At 45.6% G+C, this 19,100-nt stretch overlaps 1 protein-coding gene across 13 annotated transcripts in view; it reads left to right on the top strand.

Moving 5' to 3' along the window:
* Nucleotides 1-19,100, top strand: part of Enox1 (ecto-NOX disulfide-thiol exchanger 1) — a 584,295-nt gene that overhangs the window by 525,678 nt on the left and 39,517 nt on the right. For 12 of the 13 annotated variants that reach the window (XM_085828788.1, XM_029469169.2, XM_029469174.2 and 9 more), the window contains 2 exons: nt 346-453; nt 4,564-4,620. In XM_085828788.1, coding sequence (XP_085684914.1) covers nt 346-453; nt 4,564-4,620 — 165 coding nt within the window. The remainder of the gene's footprint in view (nt 1-345; nt 454-4,563; nt 4,621-19,100) is intronic. The other variant, XM_085828792.1, reaches the window with a different exon arrangement.

Here is a 19,100-nt window from a genome sequence, read left to right on the forward strand (position 1 = left end):
TTACCCTCTGGAACTTCTCTCCAGCCCCTCATTCTTCATCTCTCACTTTGTTTTCATAAACACGATAATATGTCTTTTTACAAATACCCATTGGCCAGAGAAATATAATGGTGCCTTCACAAATATTACATGTCAGTATCATAAACACCCTACTTATGTGTCCAGAACTGCAGTGCTCCTTACCGTATGTGGGGAAACCCATCACAGAAGTTACCTGGTGTTGCTATGAAGCCTTTCCATTTAGAAACAAACAAAGCCCTTGGTGTTGTTTGGAGGCTGTTGTGAGCATCTTACATTCCCCTGCCCTTTAGCCCTCCTCACACCAACTATCCCTTGATTTCACAGCAATTGCTGGCCATCCAGGAGGAGCTGAACAACAAAAAGTCGGAACTGGAGCAGGCGAAGGAGGAGCAGTCTCACACGCAAGCGTTGCTGAAAGTCCTCCAGGAGCAGGTAAGTGAGCAAGAATCTGCTCTGCTCTCTGAGTTGCTTCAGACACTGCAGACAAACACAGGCCAGTGCATCACATATACAAACAGGGCTGAAGGAAGCCTGCAGGAGACTTACCCTGCATTCCCTCCCAGCTCCCAGCAGTCCCGCTGTGTGGGATTTATAATGGCATTCGCCGCAACCTCCCTGTCCTCACCCCTTGTATCTACTCTGATGATCCGAGCCCACCCGAGTTATGTGACTATTTCTTCCAGAAGACAAATGATTTTTGATAACGTTTTAAGTCCGAAGTCAGCAGGTAGTTTCTCTTATGTCTAAGAGTGAGGGAAATGAGTTTAGCATAATCCACGATGCTCCCATAGACATGTGGATAAAAGGTGCTGATGTAGAGAGACATTTCAAACCTATCTTTCCTGTGCATCATCGGACCACCTGATCTGATCTGGGTGAGCCACTGACTTTTCATTTGCAGTCTGGGAAACAGATTGCTTCGTTCCGGCTCTGAAATGGAAGTGCAGCCTGACGCTGTTAAGTGTCTAGGAAGGTATTGTCTTCCGTTAGGGGAAGATAGGTCAGCGGAGTGAGGTCAAGCTTTAGCTTTGTTGTCTCTCTTGGAGAAGCCTGGGTGCCCTGGGAGTACTTTCTGCCCAGTATGTGATGAATGCTAATTAGATGTGTCAAGGGAACACAGATAGGGACCCCCAACTCTCTTCCACCAAAATAGAAATTGTTTAAAAATTTCTACTCAGATACAGTTATGAGAACTTCGTACCATGTAAATACCTTCAAAGGAGATGTGACTCAGTCACTTCATAGTTGACTTGGAATTGTACAATTGTGCTTTGTTACCCTCTGAGGAGAAAGTGATGTTAGGTTGTGCAGAAACATTCACGATGTGGACGGAAATGCTTTATAAACATAACTATTAACAACAAACAGAAGCTGACTCCGCACGGGTTAGGCTATGTTAGTTAGAGCTGAAAACTGAGGCTGATAAAATTCACAGTGACCTCCTCCTCAGATGTGTAATTGTGCCCGCCACCCTCACCTTGACATCAAGAAAACAAAGCCCATATTTGACCTGGACCACCCAGACAGAGCTTTGTGACTGGGCTCTTTTCCTCAGTGGGTTGGGTTTTTCTGCTTTTGGGGGTTCTTGTTTTGTTCTTGTTTTGTGCTTTTCTATAGCTTTCACCGGTTTGCTTGTCATGAATTTTTTATTTTTTTAGTTGACTCAAATTCTGTATTCTGATTTAAGCTTTAAGCCCACTTATCAAAAGAGATGAGTTGTGTAGAATATATTAGAGGAGGCTTGCTGGTATGTGGTCTTAAGAAGCAAGGCACAGGCACTGGGAGGAGCATCCCATGCCACTCTCCATCACTTAAAAAAGAGAGAGAGAGAGAGAGGCTGTGAAAAAAAACGCAGAACAACCAAAATTGCTAAAGACCTATAAAATACGACTGAGGGGAAAAACATGTTTATTCCATCCGCAATGGTAATGTGAAATGAATGGCTTTTTCACACAAAGGCACCAAGAATGCTTGAGCCCGAGGAGGCCAGCGACACACAGCAGCCAGATGTACTCCTACCATTGCTACTACTGAGCAGTTAGCCTGCAAACGCCTCCCCTGCTGTCCCTACCAACTATGTAGAAGGCAACATACATGCAGTGGGCATGTTCTACCTCTGAGCAAGATAGGTCCCTCCTACATACCCAAGCATGGCCTCATGAGCCTTCCTCTGGATTTGTATAGAGTAACTCCAAGCAAGAAGATCTTTTTAGTACCATCATAGATACAGCTCTCACAAACACCCACCACATGAAAACATATGTCCCCTCTGGAATTTTGCTTCCAAGAGCAACTGCCTCTGTCTGTGAATCCTGCCGAGTCTGGGTCTTGAGAGTAGATCCTTAGGCTTTGCCCCTGCTCTTCAGTTCTGCTCCATGACTTTCCGGTTCCTGGGTCTACCAGTCCCACATACTCCTGCCTTTCATCTCCTTGGCAGTGAAGAGACCATTCTACACTTAGAGTATAGTTCATAACCCATATCCCCCAGACCTGGGAAGATGTCCATCTCTAGCTGGGGGTGTGTGGGGGGGTGGGGGTGGGGTAGGAGAACAATAGGCCAAAGGCATAGAGAGTGAGTCTGGGAGCAAAAAGCAAGACCAGGAGCCTTCACTGCAAAGAGAGGGCCTGCAGGAGTTCCCTGGGTGGAAGGGAAGTGGGAAGGGAGCAGCTGTGTGGCATAATGTACACTGAGAAGACTGGAATACATTTAAGAGGGTAGGACATCACCTGTCATATGTGTGCTAGTAAACATTTGAGACACATGCTCAGAGAGACATGCACATACATACACAAAGACATGTATACTCATGCATACAGACACACACTGGCATACACACACACACTCAAAGACCTGTGAACATGCACACTCGGAGAGACATGCACATACATACACAAAGACATGTATACTCATGCATACAGACACACACTGGCATACACACACACACTCAAAGACCTGTGAACATGCACACTCGGAGAGACATGCACATACATGCACACAGACAGTTGCACACACACAGAGACATGTGTACACAGGCACACACACACACACGCAGAGGCAGGTGCACACATGCACACAGACATAGGTACACACATGCACAGAGACATGTGTGCACACACAGACACATGTGCACACATGCACACAAATGGGCACACACACACACACAGATGCACACATGCACAGGTGGAGTTTCCAGACAGAGGGAGACAAGCAGCAAAGGGTCTGAAAGGGAAGATGAGGAATTCCATCATAAGAAATTTTAAGCCTGGGAAGGATATCATTTACAATCTATCCTTAGACACTCCAGTATTGTTCTCATCACTGTGGTGTGGCATGTGCCTGTTTGCACTTTCCTGTATCTTGCATTACCACCACACCCTTATAGCTGCCAAACATACAACCACCAATGATACAGCCCTAAGAAGGATGGAAGAAGTTTTCGTTGTGCCTAATTCAGTTAATGTAGCAATGACCCAAACCTCTTTAGATCCATCATCAGCTGCCTCCCCCTCAAATCCTCATGTCACCGTCCCTGAAACAAAACCCCTCTCTTGGCATCGCTTTCTCAAAAGTTGAGGATAGCCTTAAAAACCTGATTCTTCTATTCCAGTGTGCACAAATCGCCATAAGGAACTAATGTTCTGAATCAAGCATGGTAGCATATATGATTTTATTTTCCTCCAGATTTTACTAAATTCTTTCCCATAGTAAGTATTTTCCATTGGGCAGAAAAAGGAAAAAAAAAAGTCACTGACTGACTTTGCTGCCTGAGCATCACAAACTAAGAGAATGATTATTGGAGCTGGGCCAGCTCTCCCTCATCCACTGCCCTCTGTCACTGTAGGTCTGCCCTGAGTCAGGACAAGACGAATGTCAACTCCAGAGCTTTCCAGAAACCCTCAGTAGGCTGGTTAGTCTTAAGCAGAATGGGGGTGGTTTTAAAAATCTCATTTGCTAAAGAATTTTATCTCTAAAGCTTCCATGTTGGGAGAGATGTTTTTCTGTTCTTCTCCTGAAAGACACAAAGTGTCTCCTCCTGATACCCAGTGTCAGTTATTCAGCCCAGCCCTCAACGAGGATGTCTATGGCAGTACTGCAGCATGCGCTGTGGCTGGAAGCCCGTCACTCACCAGTGATCGTTAGCATAACATCCATTAGCTGGTAGCAGCTCGCAAACGCTGCAAGGTTTAAATTAATGGCAATCCCACCAGGAAATGAAACCATTAAGCATGCTGAAGAACCAATCTTATATGTCTTATGTCTTTAGAACTGCTTTCTAATCTTGCTTAAGAAATAATGACCAAGAGCCCCTTTTGTTTGTTTGTTTGTTTATTTATTTATTTTTGCCAGCCCTCGAGCTTTGTAAAATATTGCTCTTGAAGCGGTTTCAATAAGAGTCATTGTAATTATCTGCTCCATCTGTTTGTCCTCGGAAGTTTTATGAAACACAACCTCAGATGAGGTAGAGTTAACAAGATGATGTATGCTTAGTGGATATGCTTGCTTATTCTTTTCTGTTGTTGTTTTTTCTTCTAATGTTGCAGTTAAAAGGTACCAAGGACTTGGTGGAGACGAACGGCCACAGCCACGAGGATGCAAATGTAGGTACCACAACCTGGTGTTTGCACTTCTTGTTGGATGTTGGTTGAATCCCGGGGGCATGGCACTTTGTAACATAAAGAAGTCAGAAGCCCCGGTCTCATTGGCTTGAGATTATTCAATAGATTTTTAATATAAGCTTTGGTAATACTATCATAATGTATATCCTATGATAGATGTTCACCATTATTATTACCTTTGCTTACCAAAAAACAAAAACCAAAACAAAAACAAAACAAAAAAAACCAGCTTAAACATCCATCCATCAAAAATTCTAATTGCAGTGGGTTCCCTCAAGACCTTTACTTTTCCAAAACAACATGTGTTGGGAGGCCAACTGGGGCAGCAGTCAGCATTAAGCCATGTCTTGCATTTGTATACATTACATTTGCTTGTTGGTGCAGAGGACAAATGACTGCCATGCTAAAGAGGACTCTTCATGCCCAGCCCGGCCATTAGGAGAGCTCCGACCTTTGCTTTCTGCCCAACCAGTGGCGTGGTGTGCCTGCACATTCTTTGTGTAAGGAATAATGGTGCCAGATCCTGTTAGCTCCTCTTACTGTTTCCTAGATACCCAAATTCCAGAGAGTAGCGCCCTGGGAGCTTCCTGCTCTCGGATGGAGTAACACACCTTGCTTGCTGAGAACTGTCCCTTCGTGTGCTTTGGTGGCTTTGTTCTTGTCCTTTCCAAACTCTTCCCGATCTCTGTTTTATATTTGATTAGCGTCCTCGCATGAAATGCCTACTAAGCAGTCCTTTTCACAAAACACAGAATCAGACATGGTAATGAATGCTTGATTAAGCCCGCACTAGAAGAAATTATATATTTCATGTTCACTCTTGTTTTAATTATATGCAGCACAAAGCCTAATAATCATAGCGCCCAAGTCTCCCTTATTGAGATTCCTCCCCGACGGCTTTTAAACATAGGGTACTTAAGGGAGGACTCGCTGTGTTGGTGTGCTCACCAGAGTTCAAGGGAGGGATGGGAAGGGATTCCAGAGGGACATAAGACCACTGTCTGCTCTCAGGCTGAGGACGCAGGAGCACAGGCTGTGACATGTCTGGGAGAAGGAGGCAGCTGGTGGGAGACACAGTTCAAATCCCAGACTTCAAACCCACCTCCGGGCAGGGGAGATGCCCAGTGGGTAAAAGTGCCCCCTGCACAAGTGGGAGGAGCCGAGCTCAGGTCGCCAGCACCCAAATGAAAACAAAACCAAACTCTAGGCATGGCCATGTGTGCCCGTGACCCCAGCATTGGAGAATGAAGACAAGAAAACCTGGAGAGGGCAGGGAGAACCGGCCAGACAGCCTGGCCAGACAGCCTAACGGGAAATTGGAAATCAAAGTCTTCAGGTTTAGTGAGAGACTAAGTCAGCAGGTGAAAAGGGTGGAGCTAGATAGAGGAAGGCACTTTTCTCTGCCCTGTGCACGTGAATACGATAAGTAATCCACATTGCATATAACATATCGCACCCCACCCTATACACCTTGCCATGCCATTGTACTGAGTTAAGACTCTGGACAGCCCTTAAGGTGTAGATGCTGAGACTTGCAGGTTTTGTTTGCTTGCTTGCTTTTTATGCTGGCTAATGAGAGCAAGATCTCTGCATGTGTGGGGTTTCCCTGGCTTTGATGAGTGGATTGAGTGAACAGTTGGTGAACAAAGCTGCCGCATGGCCCTGTCCCCACTGGCAGAATCAGAATATATGTACCATTTGTCTCCCCATTGCCCACAGTGCATCACCCACACATCTAACCCCAATGCCCCTCTTTAGAATCCTGTCTTGCAGGACTCCACATTCTCAACCCAAACCTCCACATCCAGCGCTCTTAGAGCCAGGTCTTCTGTGCCTTCCAAGGAAGTTGCTGTCTAGTTTAAGAAGCTGGGCAAAGTGCAGTGGGCCTCAGTTTCCTGGTCTTGGAATCCCTTCCCTTGGAATTCTTCTGAGAAAGGAATAAAATCATGGATGTGGGGATGCCTTGAAATCCTGAGATCTTCTAAGTAGGAAGTCACACACTCAGGGGCTGACTGGATTGACTTGGATGATTCACATAAACTCCGGCCTATCAAAGACATTCAATCCTGAGGCCGCCTTGAGGAAGCTCACTTACTATCCACTGAACATTGTAAACAGGGCAGGTTAGAGGTCATAGGATCTTTTGGAGGCAGGTTTTTAGACTTTACTGTTACGTGTGTAGGCCTCCTGAGGTAGACTGTGGAATCAGCTTAGAAGCGACCAATGAGCATGGAGTTCCAGCCAAGGAGGAAAGCCACAGCTCAGACCCAGCCAGAGTGAGTGATCTGAGATAGCCAGATGGCACATGTCAGTCACCGCCCTGGCACCTCCCTGCCTGGCACACTTGGGCTCTTTCCATATCTACCAGGGCTTTGCCAGCTAGTGAGCTATTCGCTTCTCCTTCTCTTTTCCTGTCTGCAATTTTTGCCTCCTCTGTGTGGCTTCCTGGAATGTTCATCTGTTGCAGCTGCGTAATAACAAAGAAGCCCGTCAGTTGTTTGAGCCATGCATTAGAGAGCGGAGCTGAACACCTCGTAGGAATAGCTCTACTGTCTGAAAGAAGTCCCCCACTCACCAGTCTGTTAGCCCTAGGTACTTGGAACAGACCAGGCTTTCAAACCACCACGAAAGAATTTATTTCCAAGATGATCACCCAGAGCCATGTATGTGCCTGGGGCTGGCTGTTTGACCCTGGTGAACTTCACCTTTCTCATTTGCACGTACGGTAAGGGAACCAGCGAAGACATCAGTGGGTCTCAACCTTCCTAATGCTGTGACCCTTTAACACAGCTCCCCTGGTTGTGGTGACTCCCAATCATAAAATTACTTAAGTTGCTACTTTATAACTGTAATTTTGCTGCTGCTGTGAATCGTAATGTAAATATTTGATATGCAGGGTATCTAGTATACGATTCCTGTGCATAGGTAGCTTGGCCCCCAAGGAGTCGTGGTGGCCCACAGGCTGAGAACTGCTGGAATACACGACCATCTGGCCTAGCACACATCCTCAGCAGCTGTAAGTCCCTCCTCCCCTGCCTTGATGGTGTGCGGCATGGAAGGCAGGACTTTAGCTGAGTGGAGCTTAGTAAGAGAATGAGATTGAATTCTGTGAACCAGAAGCGGTTCGTTAAGATGTATAGATTGTTTTCGCTGTAATTATTTATATCTGGGGTCAGGGTTTTACCCATTATCATGCATTAACAATGGTTCGGCGGTGAACTGACACAGGCTTTAATCGGTATTCTCGTGAGAAGCGACAGCTGCTTTGGTAGAAGGACAGTGTACTTGGCCAGAGAGATAGATCATTCAGCAGTTAAAAGGGCTCGGTGCTCTCACACAAGACCTGGGTTCCGTCTCCAGCACTTACGTGGTGGTTCCCAGCTGTCTGTAACTCCAGTTCCAGGGGACCTTATGACCTCTTCTGGCTTCCACAGACATTAGGCATATCTAAGGTGCAGGTTCATGCAGGAAACACTTGTACATATAATAAAGTATATATGCTACATGTCTGCTGGCCTCCACCTGCCTACATTTGGCTAATCGCACTGTGATTAACAGGCACTTGAACCTGGCTTGCATCTCCTGTTTACTGTGTCTGTTGGTAACTGCGTCATGACACATGAGGAGACCTTTAGTCTGTGGCCCTGTTTGTCTTTGAGAGGTCAGTGTGAGGGCTTCACTCAGTGTGAGGTGAGCCATACAAAGGGATCCATCCACTCAAAGGCTCCTCAGCCTTGTTTTTTCCCTTCGTGTCACCACCCTACTCGTGAGAAGCATGTGATGTTTTTCACTGTGTTTGCATTTTATGGGATACCAACCGAATCTGGCCTGGCATTTTTCATATCCTAAAGTGGATATTCCCTTCAAAAGACACACCTGTACCCATATCAGCTGCTCAGTAGCATGTTCCCAAGATAAGTTAAAAACCACTTCAGCCCCACTACAGATGAGTCTCAAAGGCCTTTCTTTGCTGTCTGAGATAACTTAATAGTTCTAGCACAATCGCTAATATTCTATAGAATCTTTACATTCAGATCTGGATATGTCCATGGGAGATGGACAGGCCAGTTTTTCATATGCACCCAATTTAACACCAGCCATAATTCTTGTGCCTTTGGGTATCTCGTTTATTCCAGACCCTGTCTCCTCTCCTAGGAAGCAAAGCTAAGAATTTCTCTTTGATTTCCACTCTCATGCTCTTTCATCCCCCTCACCCTGCTGGGTGCCTGGCCTGCCTGGTCCCTGGCAATTATGTGTAACAGATACCAAGATCTTACATTTAAAAGAAGGCACCTGTTCTCATCCTGTACCTTCCTCCTGACCCCTCCACGGCTGCATCCCTGCCCACGAGTATCTGTGTTTGGAACATGAGAGGGAGAAACACAGGGGCAGTCAGAAGATGTAACACACAGAGGCAGCAGAGCCCTGCAGGGCACAGAGTGACTTGGGCTGTGTGCTTCCCATGCACACGTTCCGGGAGATCCTCGTTTCTGTTCCAGCAAAGCAGCCACCCACATCCCTCTATTTACACAGTTCAGTTCCCTCCCGTGTGGAGGTTAAAGAAATCAGGGGCAATCTATACGAAGGTTTAATGGGTAGTGCTGAAGGTTACTGCTGTCAAGCACACCACCATTCCCACCCAACTATAAAATAAAACACAAAAGAAAAAGGACCTGCTCGGATTTCCCACACTGTCTCCTTAAGGGAGTAAATCCCTGGAGCTGTCTTTAAACCTGTCAGAGCAAAGACATGAGGAGGGTGTGGAAGAGATACAGCACAGGGAACGTTCCTCAGGGTTAGCACACAGTGACAGGATGCCACCATTAGCCATGTGTTCTAATGGTGTGTATGGGGAAGACCCTGAAAGTATCCAGTCCAGAATTGCCCAGTGTCAGAGTGTGCTGATTCCGGTAAAAGCCTGATACGTGTGTATATGCTGTGCCCGAAACAATTAAGAATGAGCAGCTCCCTTGGAAGATGGAATCATAGTCTCATGGGAAAGAACAACTCAGGTTTGCTCCCGTTCTTTCCAGAGTGGCCTAGCCTCTGGGGAACCTGATCCTAAGCTGGGAAGAGAAGAGTGGCATAGAAAGACTTTTCCCCTGCCTGCCCATCCCATCCCATGAGTTCTGTCATAGCCCAGTGTGGACTGACCCTTGCAAAAAAAACCCACTATGGCTCTTCTATACTCTCTCCTGTTTTTCTCGTTGCATCTGCTTTCTGGCCATCTCGTGCTGCCCTTGGCCTGAGAGCCCCCTCATTTGTGTTCCCACACACCCTGCTATCCACTCTTATTCTGTAAACTCACAGATATTCATGAGGACGAGCAGGAGGAAACAGAGTACACAAGCTAGCTCAAAGTCTGGGTGCTAAACCGCTTCAACCCTGGCTGGCTCTGCCACTGATGGCCCCAATTCCACCAAGTGGTTCCCTGGGCCTGTTTTTCTTGCCTCTGAAATGGAATTAACATCTTACTGCTGCGGTGCTTTCCTGCCATTCTGACAGTCATTATATGTTAGGTGCCAACAGAGCTCAAGGTTCACATGCCATGTGCTGTGTTAGGCTCTGGAGTATGTAATGAAGGCACATACATGCACACACACATATGCGTACACACACACCACACACACCACACACACACACAGAGAGAGAGAGAGAGAGAGAGAGAGAGAGAGAGGAGAGAGAGAGAGGAGAGAGAGAGCTGAATCCCTGTGCATGTGTCAGGTCCTTCCAAACTTGCCTGTCTCATTGTACTTATCAGCAGGCCTCTGTGTCTTCAGATCAATACCCCTATGGCAATGGTGGGCCCCAGGTAACTCTGGAAGGCCTTTGTTGGAAGGCCTTTGTAGGAAGGACCAATCCCATGGAAGGAGGCAGTCACGGCACGATGTGATAAATGATGCACAGCTCTAAGACCCTAGAGAAGTAACCACTGTGTTCCCCTTCAGGGAGAGATGGAGCCACGTCTGTATGTACCTAGATCACCCTGGCTCTTAGGAAGCTGACAAGAGAAGGGAGTCTGTCGATACACCACCCCTCCAAGTCACAGTGCACAGGTCCTAGAAAGGATTGGACTGGGTGCTAATGTTGAGGGCTGACTTCTCAGCAATGGTCCTTGTCTATATAGAATAGCTTCCTGCCCATGCATGTCAGCTTCCCAGCTGGAGCCGGAAGCTAGGGTTAATAGTAGGTCTCTTCCCCTGGGCTGGGTAGGATCACTTCTTTCCAGCTCCGAATGTTACTCAGGAACCATGGTTCTCTATAGAAGTTTATTTTCATTACTTAGAACAGTAAGTATTCATAATGATTTCCATAGCCATGAGACCAGTGAGGGAGAGGTGTGGAATCTCACCATGTTGCCGTGAGCCATGCACTGGATCTGGAAACACAGCCAGATTCAGACATGTTTAGTGTCATTGGCAGGCTGAGTAAAGAGATTTCAAAGCACCTTCTTCTCCTTGACTGGGTTAGAGAAAACAGGGACAGGAATAGATTTCACACGTATGAAATGGTCAGACATGCCATAGATGCCTGTGTGCCACTTAAAGCCGAGAACAGAGCACAGGCTCTTTGAAGACAGAATGCGCTTCCCAATAAAAGGGTTGCTGGTCTTCCTACTCATTGTAAAAGCAAATGTGACAACTAAAGATGGATAACGTTTATAGTCTACATACAAACATATACACAAACATAAACATGGAGGCTTCTATCATAAAGTGTCACCTTCTTAACAAACACTTGGGAATGCCAGAAACTGTATGGCAGCAGACAGTCATCTGCAACCATAGCACTCAAAAGTGAGGGTCTCCACTTTGTGTATTTTCTCCATCGGCAGCACATACACTTGTATTCATTTTAACAGGATTTACAGTATATCATGTAGATAATTTTTAGAGGTTTTTCTACACAAATCACAGGCATTTCTCCTATGTTATTAAATGTGGTTTCTTGATATGATTTTTAATGATGACCTAATATTTCATACTACCAATGTACTCCGGTTTATTTTATCATCTCTGCTGTGGGACTTTAAAGTATGATTTGTTTTGGCTGTCACAGATAGTATGCAGTGAATATCCTAGAACAATGTATTTGTTAATTCAGCCATCATCTAAGCACTTTATAAATGGAGGCTTTTGCTGCTGGGTTGGGATTTAGGGATAAAAGGAGATCCATGGAGTCTTTAAAAAGATTAAAGATCACCCTTTTCTTGGCAAGTGATTAAATAAACAGCCCAAAATGCTATCTGGATATTACCTCATAGAGGGCCTGCCGAGTTCCTCGATGGGAGAGAAGGACCTACTGAAGGAAGAATATTTGCACTTTGAAGGGAAAGGCAATCACGTGTACAGCATGAATAATTTAGAAGAACAATGCTTAGATATGCTATTTGGAGTTGTGTACTGTAGGCTGGCCTTCTTCGTGGCCCGAAAGTGCAGAAGCCCATGTTCCATGTGGATTGTAGACCAAGGCTAATGGAATTGGGCCACCACCCCAGCAAAGCTTGTCCACTCTATCCAGAGAGTGAATGGAGCTGAGCAGACTGATTCGCTGAAAGAATATCAATACCGAGTTCTAACCTCAAATAGAAAAATACAGCATTTACTTACGGCCTTCCCTGTTGGGGCTAAAGCATCAACAGGAGGTGCATATACATTCCAGGTAGCCATTGATCTGAATACAGGTAATGGGTTCTGAAGCCACACAAACCTATGGGGGCTCAGTCATAGCATCCTTCCCTCCCATGCATTGTGGCGTGACACAGACCCGGTTGGGCAGAAGCAGAGAGTTACTTTAGGGTCTCATGGAGACTCTCAGGAGCTACCAGCATCAGTGTTCTAGACACAGCATGGAGTAAGAGATAGCACAGAGCACGGCCACTTTCTCTAGCTCTGTGTGTTGTTCAGTAGTCATAGGCTTTCTGGGTGTTGACATTTATTTATTACTTAGAGTGGTAAATGCTCTATAGCGAACTCCATTGCTCTCAGTTTCTTCTGACCACTTGAGACCAGGAAGGGGAAGGTATGAAAGGTGGCCACCATGATGGACCGGTTGAACTCTCACTCTAGAAGTTGGTCTTTCTGTGGACTTCCTGCTCAGCGCTGCCTGACTGTCCTCAGATGGGTCTGTAACGAAATGCCACAACAGGCGAATATCCGCTATATCTCTTCGCTCAGCTCTGGCCTCATTCCTTGTATCACCAAATGACTTGGCGGATTGAGACGTCCCATCAGGAAATGTGTTGGAAGATAATAAAGAAAATAAGTGGCTGCAGTGGTGGGAAGAACGGAAAAGGGAAGGTGGAAAGATCCAGAGAGATCCAACAGCCACTGTTCACCATTTCACCATCTACCATCCCCCAGCCTTCCTGAATCCATCCTGGCAGGCGGCAAAGCCACAGTGGCTGCCATCTCTTGGCACACTGCCAGCTCCAGCAACAAACTCTGTTTCCACCAAGGTGCAACCATGGCTGCATCAACAGACAAACTTCATGGGCAAAGGTAGACCAAAGAAAGGGCTAATAACTCAAGGCAAGAAGTCTGTCAGTGCACAAACAAAATCACCACTGAGTTTCATGGAAGAAACCACACAGCTGTAACATGGAAGTAAATATCTCTACACCACCCACCACCAAACGAAGTGTGTCCCACTCCTCCCAGCCTCAAATTCAGTCTATGCTCAGCAGGACACTCCCCTCCTCCAGCCTTCCCCACAAGGCCTATCTGGGGTGTGAGTTCACAGCCACCTGCTGCAGATTCATCTCCCCTCCACCCCAAACATCCTGAGAGACCAGAAGAGCTTAAAGCCAGATGGAGCCTTTTCATCAAATCTTCAAGAAGGCTGTGAACCTCAGGCTAGCAGCCTTTAAGATTTTGAACCATAGCAAAGCACATCACGTCATGTGAATCCCCTGCAGGCCCCTGATGTGACCAGCAGAAAGCCAGCTTCAGAAAGAAAGGTGTGTGAAGGAAGAGACAGCAGGATGCTTGGTTGCTTTTTAAAAAGTATGTCCATTGTGAGCCCAGAGGGGGTCCTGGCCCGTCACACTCTTAGAGCCGTGACCCCCTGTGACCATGAGAAAAGTCTTCAGGGGACCTATCATCAGCCCCTTTGCCCAGTTACATGGTGGACCATCTCCCCAAACGCACAGTGATCTTACAAAGCATTTCACCAACCATGGAACGCTCCATCGATTTTTTTTCTCCCTAATTTCTGTTCCATCTTATTCTATCCCCCCACCCTATCCCCTAATTCCTCCATGCCTCGGCCCCTCCTGTCTCTGTAATTGCCCTTGTGGTGAGGTCCGTGGCCTGAGAACTCAGCATCACGTCATTCCTATTATGTCAGCCTCTCTGGAGGATTGCAGAGTGGCTTTTTCTGTCTGGACAGCTTCCAGACTGTTCCATGTATGCTGATGAACCACTTATGTTTATGAGGCACGCAGAATCTAATTTGCACAGGCAATTCCTTGCCACGCCAGCTTTCAGAATGATGATTCGAAACTAGGAGAAAGATCTGTGAGTGCAAAATTTAAAACCTGATGTCCATGTAGGTCCAATACCCTGCCTCCCCCACCCCATTCACCCACGTACATGTCAGTCCTGAACCTTTTTATGTGGCAATACTCGAATTGGTTCCCTGCTAAAAGCAGAATTACCGTTAGCCTGCTAGCCTGAATAAATGGCTTTAATCAACAGGTCAAATTCAGCTAGGTGAACCATTCATTAAAAATTCTAAATAATTAGATTTTTTTATTGATAATTCAGCTTGCTCCATCTGTCATGTCATCCCTTTTGCTTGCTTTGCAAATCCCACCTGCTTTTTGAGCCCAGCTCAATACCCTTTGCTTGGGGCCTTACCCTACACGATCATCCCAAATCAATGACAGGTTCTCAGAGTCTTCCCACAGTCTTCTACCTCCATTCCAAGCATTTTGAAGAGGCCAGATATGATAGACTGACCCCCAACTCAGGTGTCAGTTCTTCAAAGCATCTGCATGTACCTTCTTCAGATCCAAGCACGACAGGGAGCCTGCAGAAGCTAGCACGTCATAATAAACATTGGTGGACTGACATGGCCATTCCACAGCCTCAGGCAGCACTGTTGTGTCTGGTCAGCCTAGCTCGATGAGAGGGCCAAGCCCTTTTTTCTGTGCATTTCCTGCAGGTGATTATAAAGATGGCCTTAGAGAGTTAACTTGAAGCCATATAGAGAAGGGCCATGTAGACTATGAAAGACAGACTTGAAGTGGTAAGGATCGCCTCATTCACACGTCTTATTTTCTGGATTTTTAACCCAGTCTCTCTTCTTATTTAATTGCTGTATGCATGTGAGTATTGCTGGGGCTGCTCTTGTTGTCTCGTTTCTCTTGGTTTCGGTCTTGGTTTCTGTGATAGAAATTGATAGAAATAGAACTCAGGTTAGCAAGCTCATCCCCCCACCCCCACCCCATTCACTACTCCTGAACTCTGCATGTGAATTTTACCTTGTGGGGCAGTCGTTTTCAACTACCAGGAAAGCAATGATGGCAGAGAGCTATTTAAAGCAGAGGGGGCTGGGCACCAATGTAGAGTTTCTGATCAGGTAGGTTCAGATCAGAGCCTGAGAAACTACTTTATGATGTTGTTGTTGCTGCTGTTGTTTTCTTGTTTGTTTGGGGGTGTGTTTTTTTTTAGTCCTGGGAATTAGACATAGGGCCCCACAGATGCTAAGCAAGTGCTACCAGTCTGCAGGCCACACTTTGTGTAGCAGTGCCACATCCTAACAGCCAAGACCGGGCTAGATAGATTCGACTCTGGGCCTCTTTTTATCACGGTATGTTTTGACATATTTTACATGCCTGGCCCTCTTCTCCATTCTTACACTGTGAGAGAGCAGGAACCACACTTAATCATCTTTACACCTTGTTGTCTTAAGTCAAAACCTGCCATTATAATAGATTCCCAATAAATACCTGGTAAATAAAGAGTCGTGGAAGCTCAATAAATTCAAGCAAATGAAACTGAGGACTCCAAATAAATGTCTCGGCAATACCCGTGTTTAAGCCCAAAGGTTCAGCTTTGCTGCTACATAACTCCAAAGGAAGCATACAGTTAGGAGTTACCAGAATCTGGTGCAGAAGAAATCAGCACCCGATGAGGTAATGCAAACCATCCGCACACCCAGAACTGGCCCCACAGAAGCAGACCCATCTAAGTCTGTGGGTCAAGCCCTGGCGTGCAGCAGACAGTCACTGCCCTCTGGCAGAACACAACCCAGTATCAAGACAGCAAGAGGTGGAAGAGAGACGTGCCCCCACCACCAGGACATGGCACTCAGCCAAGGGTATTAACATACAGAGGAGGCGCTCCAGTTCCCAGGGCAGGAGCAGACACGGCATGTAGATGAATAACCCCAGAGTCTGAGTATCTGGGCTGCATCCTGGCATCATCACTTTCCAGCAGCGACTTATCTGATGTATGCCTCAGTTTCTCGTGTGAAATAGAGATCTACCAGTCATAGCACCTGTCATCCGTCAAGCACCCTGTAACGGCAATGAGTAATACCACCGTGGCCAGTATTTGTACTACTTTATCAAGTTCTGCATCCTTCCCTTACCACACAGTCACATCCCCGAGTACTTAGTGCTGGAACCGTTTCTCGCATCTGACATCAGCAAGCGGGTAGCAAGGAGAGAGAGTTGGGTTCAGGCATGTTGGAAGGTGGGGAATTTAATGTTGGCTGAGCCTTCACAGTATTCGAGGTAGTCAGGTTGAATTTTGATTTACTTTCAGAATAATTAAATGTTTTTCCTTCCCACCCATCAAATTGTATCCCATCTTTTTCTCGTGACCTAATTTACCATGATAAAGGTCAAAAAAAAAAAACCCTCTAAATTTTAATAATATCGTTAGTAATGTAAACTTAGCAGGTGAAAATTATGATAGTGAGTGCATTGTCGCAGGGAAAAATAAGAAATGTCATACTGAGAAATGAACTGAGAAAATAACATGCCAGCAGCACCGTAATACGATTAATCTTTACCAGCAATAGAGTCAGTATCACGCAAGATAAATCAACCCGACTAATTCTGGTTGCACATACATACATTTAAAAAAATGCATTTCACTTTAGTTTCTTCTTTTTTGCTGCTCCATTCTTATGAGGAAGGAGATTTTTCATGTCAGCGTCTATTCAGACTATGAAATATATGGACCCGTGTAAATGCAGCAGTGAGGGGGCACGCTTCTCACACACTGTAGAGGAATGCACACCTGTTCTCCAGAAGGAACATATTTTCACCTGGTGACATCTAACATTGTGACATCATTGTAAAAACTAAATAAAATGCTACAGCTTCATTTAAAGAATTTGTGGAGTTGTTGGAATAAAAAGGTAGGGGTCTTTGTTTTGTTTTGTTTTTTGTTTTTTTGTGGTTTTGTTTTTTAGTTAATATGACTGTCGCAAAGCTTTGCCAAAAGAAAGTCATTTAACTGACTGGAGACCACCACTTAGTATGTTGTGAACTGTGGTGGCCATAATTAAGCTCTGGCCCAAGCAGCAGTGATGCTTATAGTGTTTAATGAGAAATGTTGAGAGATGGAAATTGCTCTTTCCTATGAAAGTGTTGTCTTCTTTGTCAGGGATATTCTATTTCTGGGGCCCACGTGAGGGGTTCTTTTTTCCATGCAGGAACTAGTCAGCCACAACGTCTGTCTGGCCACAGTGGGCCATGTTTTTCTAGAGCACAGTACCCGCGCTGTGACTTCCCACGCTCCCAGCAGCCAGCTGTGTGCCTCCCACACTCTACTCTTTGTCCCTGGGGCTCGGAAGGACCTGGCTAGGCAGGGCCAATGATGGCTACACCCACCTTTTAATTTTTCTCCAAATTGATATGGTTTCTTTCCAATCGATCGACACCAGTCAATTCCTAACTGTATTTTTGTCTAAATGGCAACAAAATCCAACAACATTTGGACTAAATATAACACTGGATATTTACATCCTCCCCCCTTCAGTTTCCTTTGGCTGGAAATTGATTGTACATAATACTTTCATTTTTCTGCTGTTTATTAAGTATTCACCATGACAGCAGGCTTTGTGTTAGACAGCAAGGAGCCAAGATGGAAGATGGCAGGTCCTCCTTTCAGAGTACGAGTTGGAGAAATGGTCAAGCATATACTCTCTGTAGGAAGAGGGTTGTGTGCAAAATATAAAGAAGATTCTTCAAGTTAATAGTGTTTTTATCTTGGTAGTGAAATTACGCTTTTACTTTCTTTTAATGTGCATTTTATAAACTTTGCTCTATGTCATATTCATAAAGAGAAAGCTAATAGCTGTTATAAAGAGTAAAACTGAATGAAGAAACTTCTCCTGTCTTATATTTTTAAAAGCTTTATCTTGGTTCCCATCATATAAGTTAATATTTAAAATCACTGAAAGCATTAATAATGGATACCAGCTAAGAATTAGCTTCTTTATATCTTCCTAAAAAAGGAAAGAAATTTTGTTACTTTGCAATGATGGAGCATTGTATCTAAAGGATGAAAAAGATTCAAAGCGATTGCATCGTGCTTTGCCACTGTCATCTCTGCCAGCTCCCCGTTGACTTCAGATAGCTCACCTTGGCCCAGGAAGTGCTGACCAGGTTTTTACAATGGCTGGTCTGTGTCTCCCACACAGTTTATCCTTTCTGTGTATATGGTATCACGTTCAGTCAGTGTGATTCAACAAATATCAGTGGAGGGCCAGGCTTTCTTCTTTCCCGAAAACAATTATCATGGCTGTTCAGACGGCACTGGGCTTCCTACTAGATTGTCAATGAAGTGGAGAGGAAGGACTATAAGCAAGCAGAGTGAGCAACCAGGGCCTGGTAGTTCTGGGTCTGAGGTTGCTACTGTAGACTGCTTCTCCCTCTACCAGACAGCAAGTGCATACTGGGACCCCGATGGAGGTGGGGTGTGCTAGCAATATGAAAATGACCCAGGAGTAGGCATTTGTAACCCAAATGCGTCCCATATGCATCTTTCATTTTCCCAGTGTCTAAGACCTCAAGTCTGCCTTTCCAGAGGGCACTGGTCTATCTGCTTCTCTGCGATTTCTCATCCTGGAGTCGTTATCTGCTAGCCACGGAGCCTGGCTCAAATGTTAATGCCTCCTCAGATTCCTGATCCCCGCATAGCATCCTCCCCTTCTTCCTCCATAGCAGCTTCCACACCCTCCTTCCCTCTCTTGGCCATCAGAGATCCTGCTATTATATATAATGCTTGGAGTAAGGCTGGCTCTGAACCATGGGCCTCTCTGCTTTGTCACCTGCCCAACCAATCCTGCACTGGGCTCTTTCCCTTGTTCTTTCTTAAAAGTTCACCTTGACATCAGCTTTCCTCTGGCCACCATCCAGAGTGTATGGAGAGTATACGTGACTGACCTTTCCATCCATGTTCACTGCCGTGCACACTGGAATTAGAAGTCACACAGATCCT

This window comes from Mus caroli, unplaced genomic scaffold, assembly GCF_978045245.1.
Source record: "Mus caroli unplaced genomic scaffold, Mus_caroli_1 scaffold_12, whole genome shotgun sequence".
NCBI classification, from domain to species: domain Eukaryota; kingdom Metazoa; phylum Chordata; class Mammalia; order Rodentia; family Muridae; genus Mus; species Mus caroli.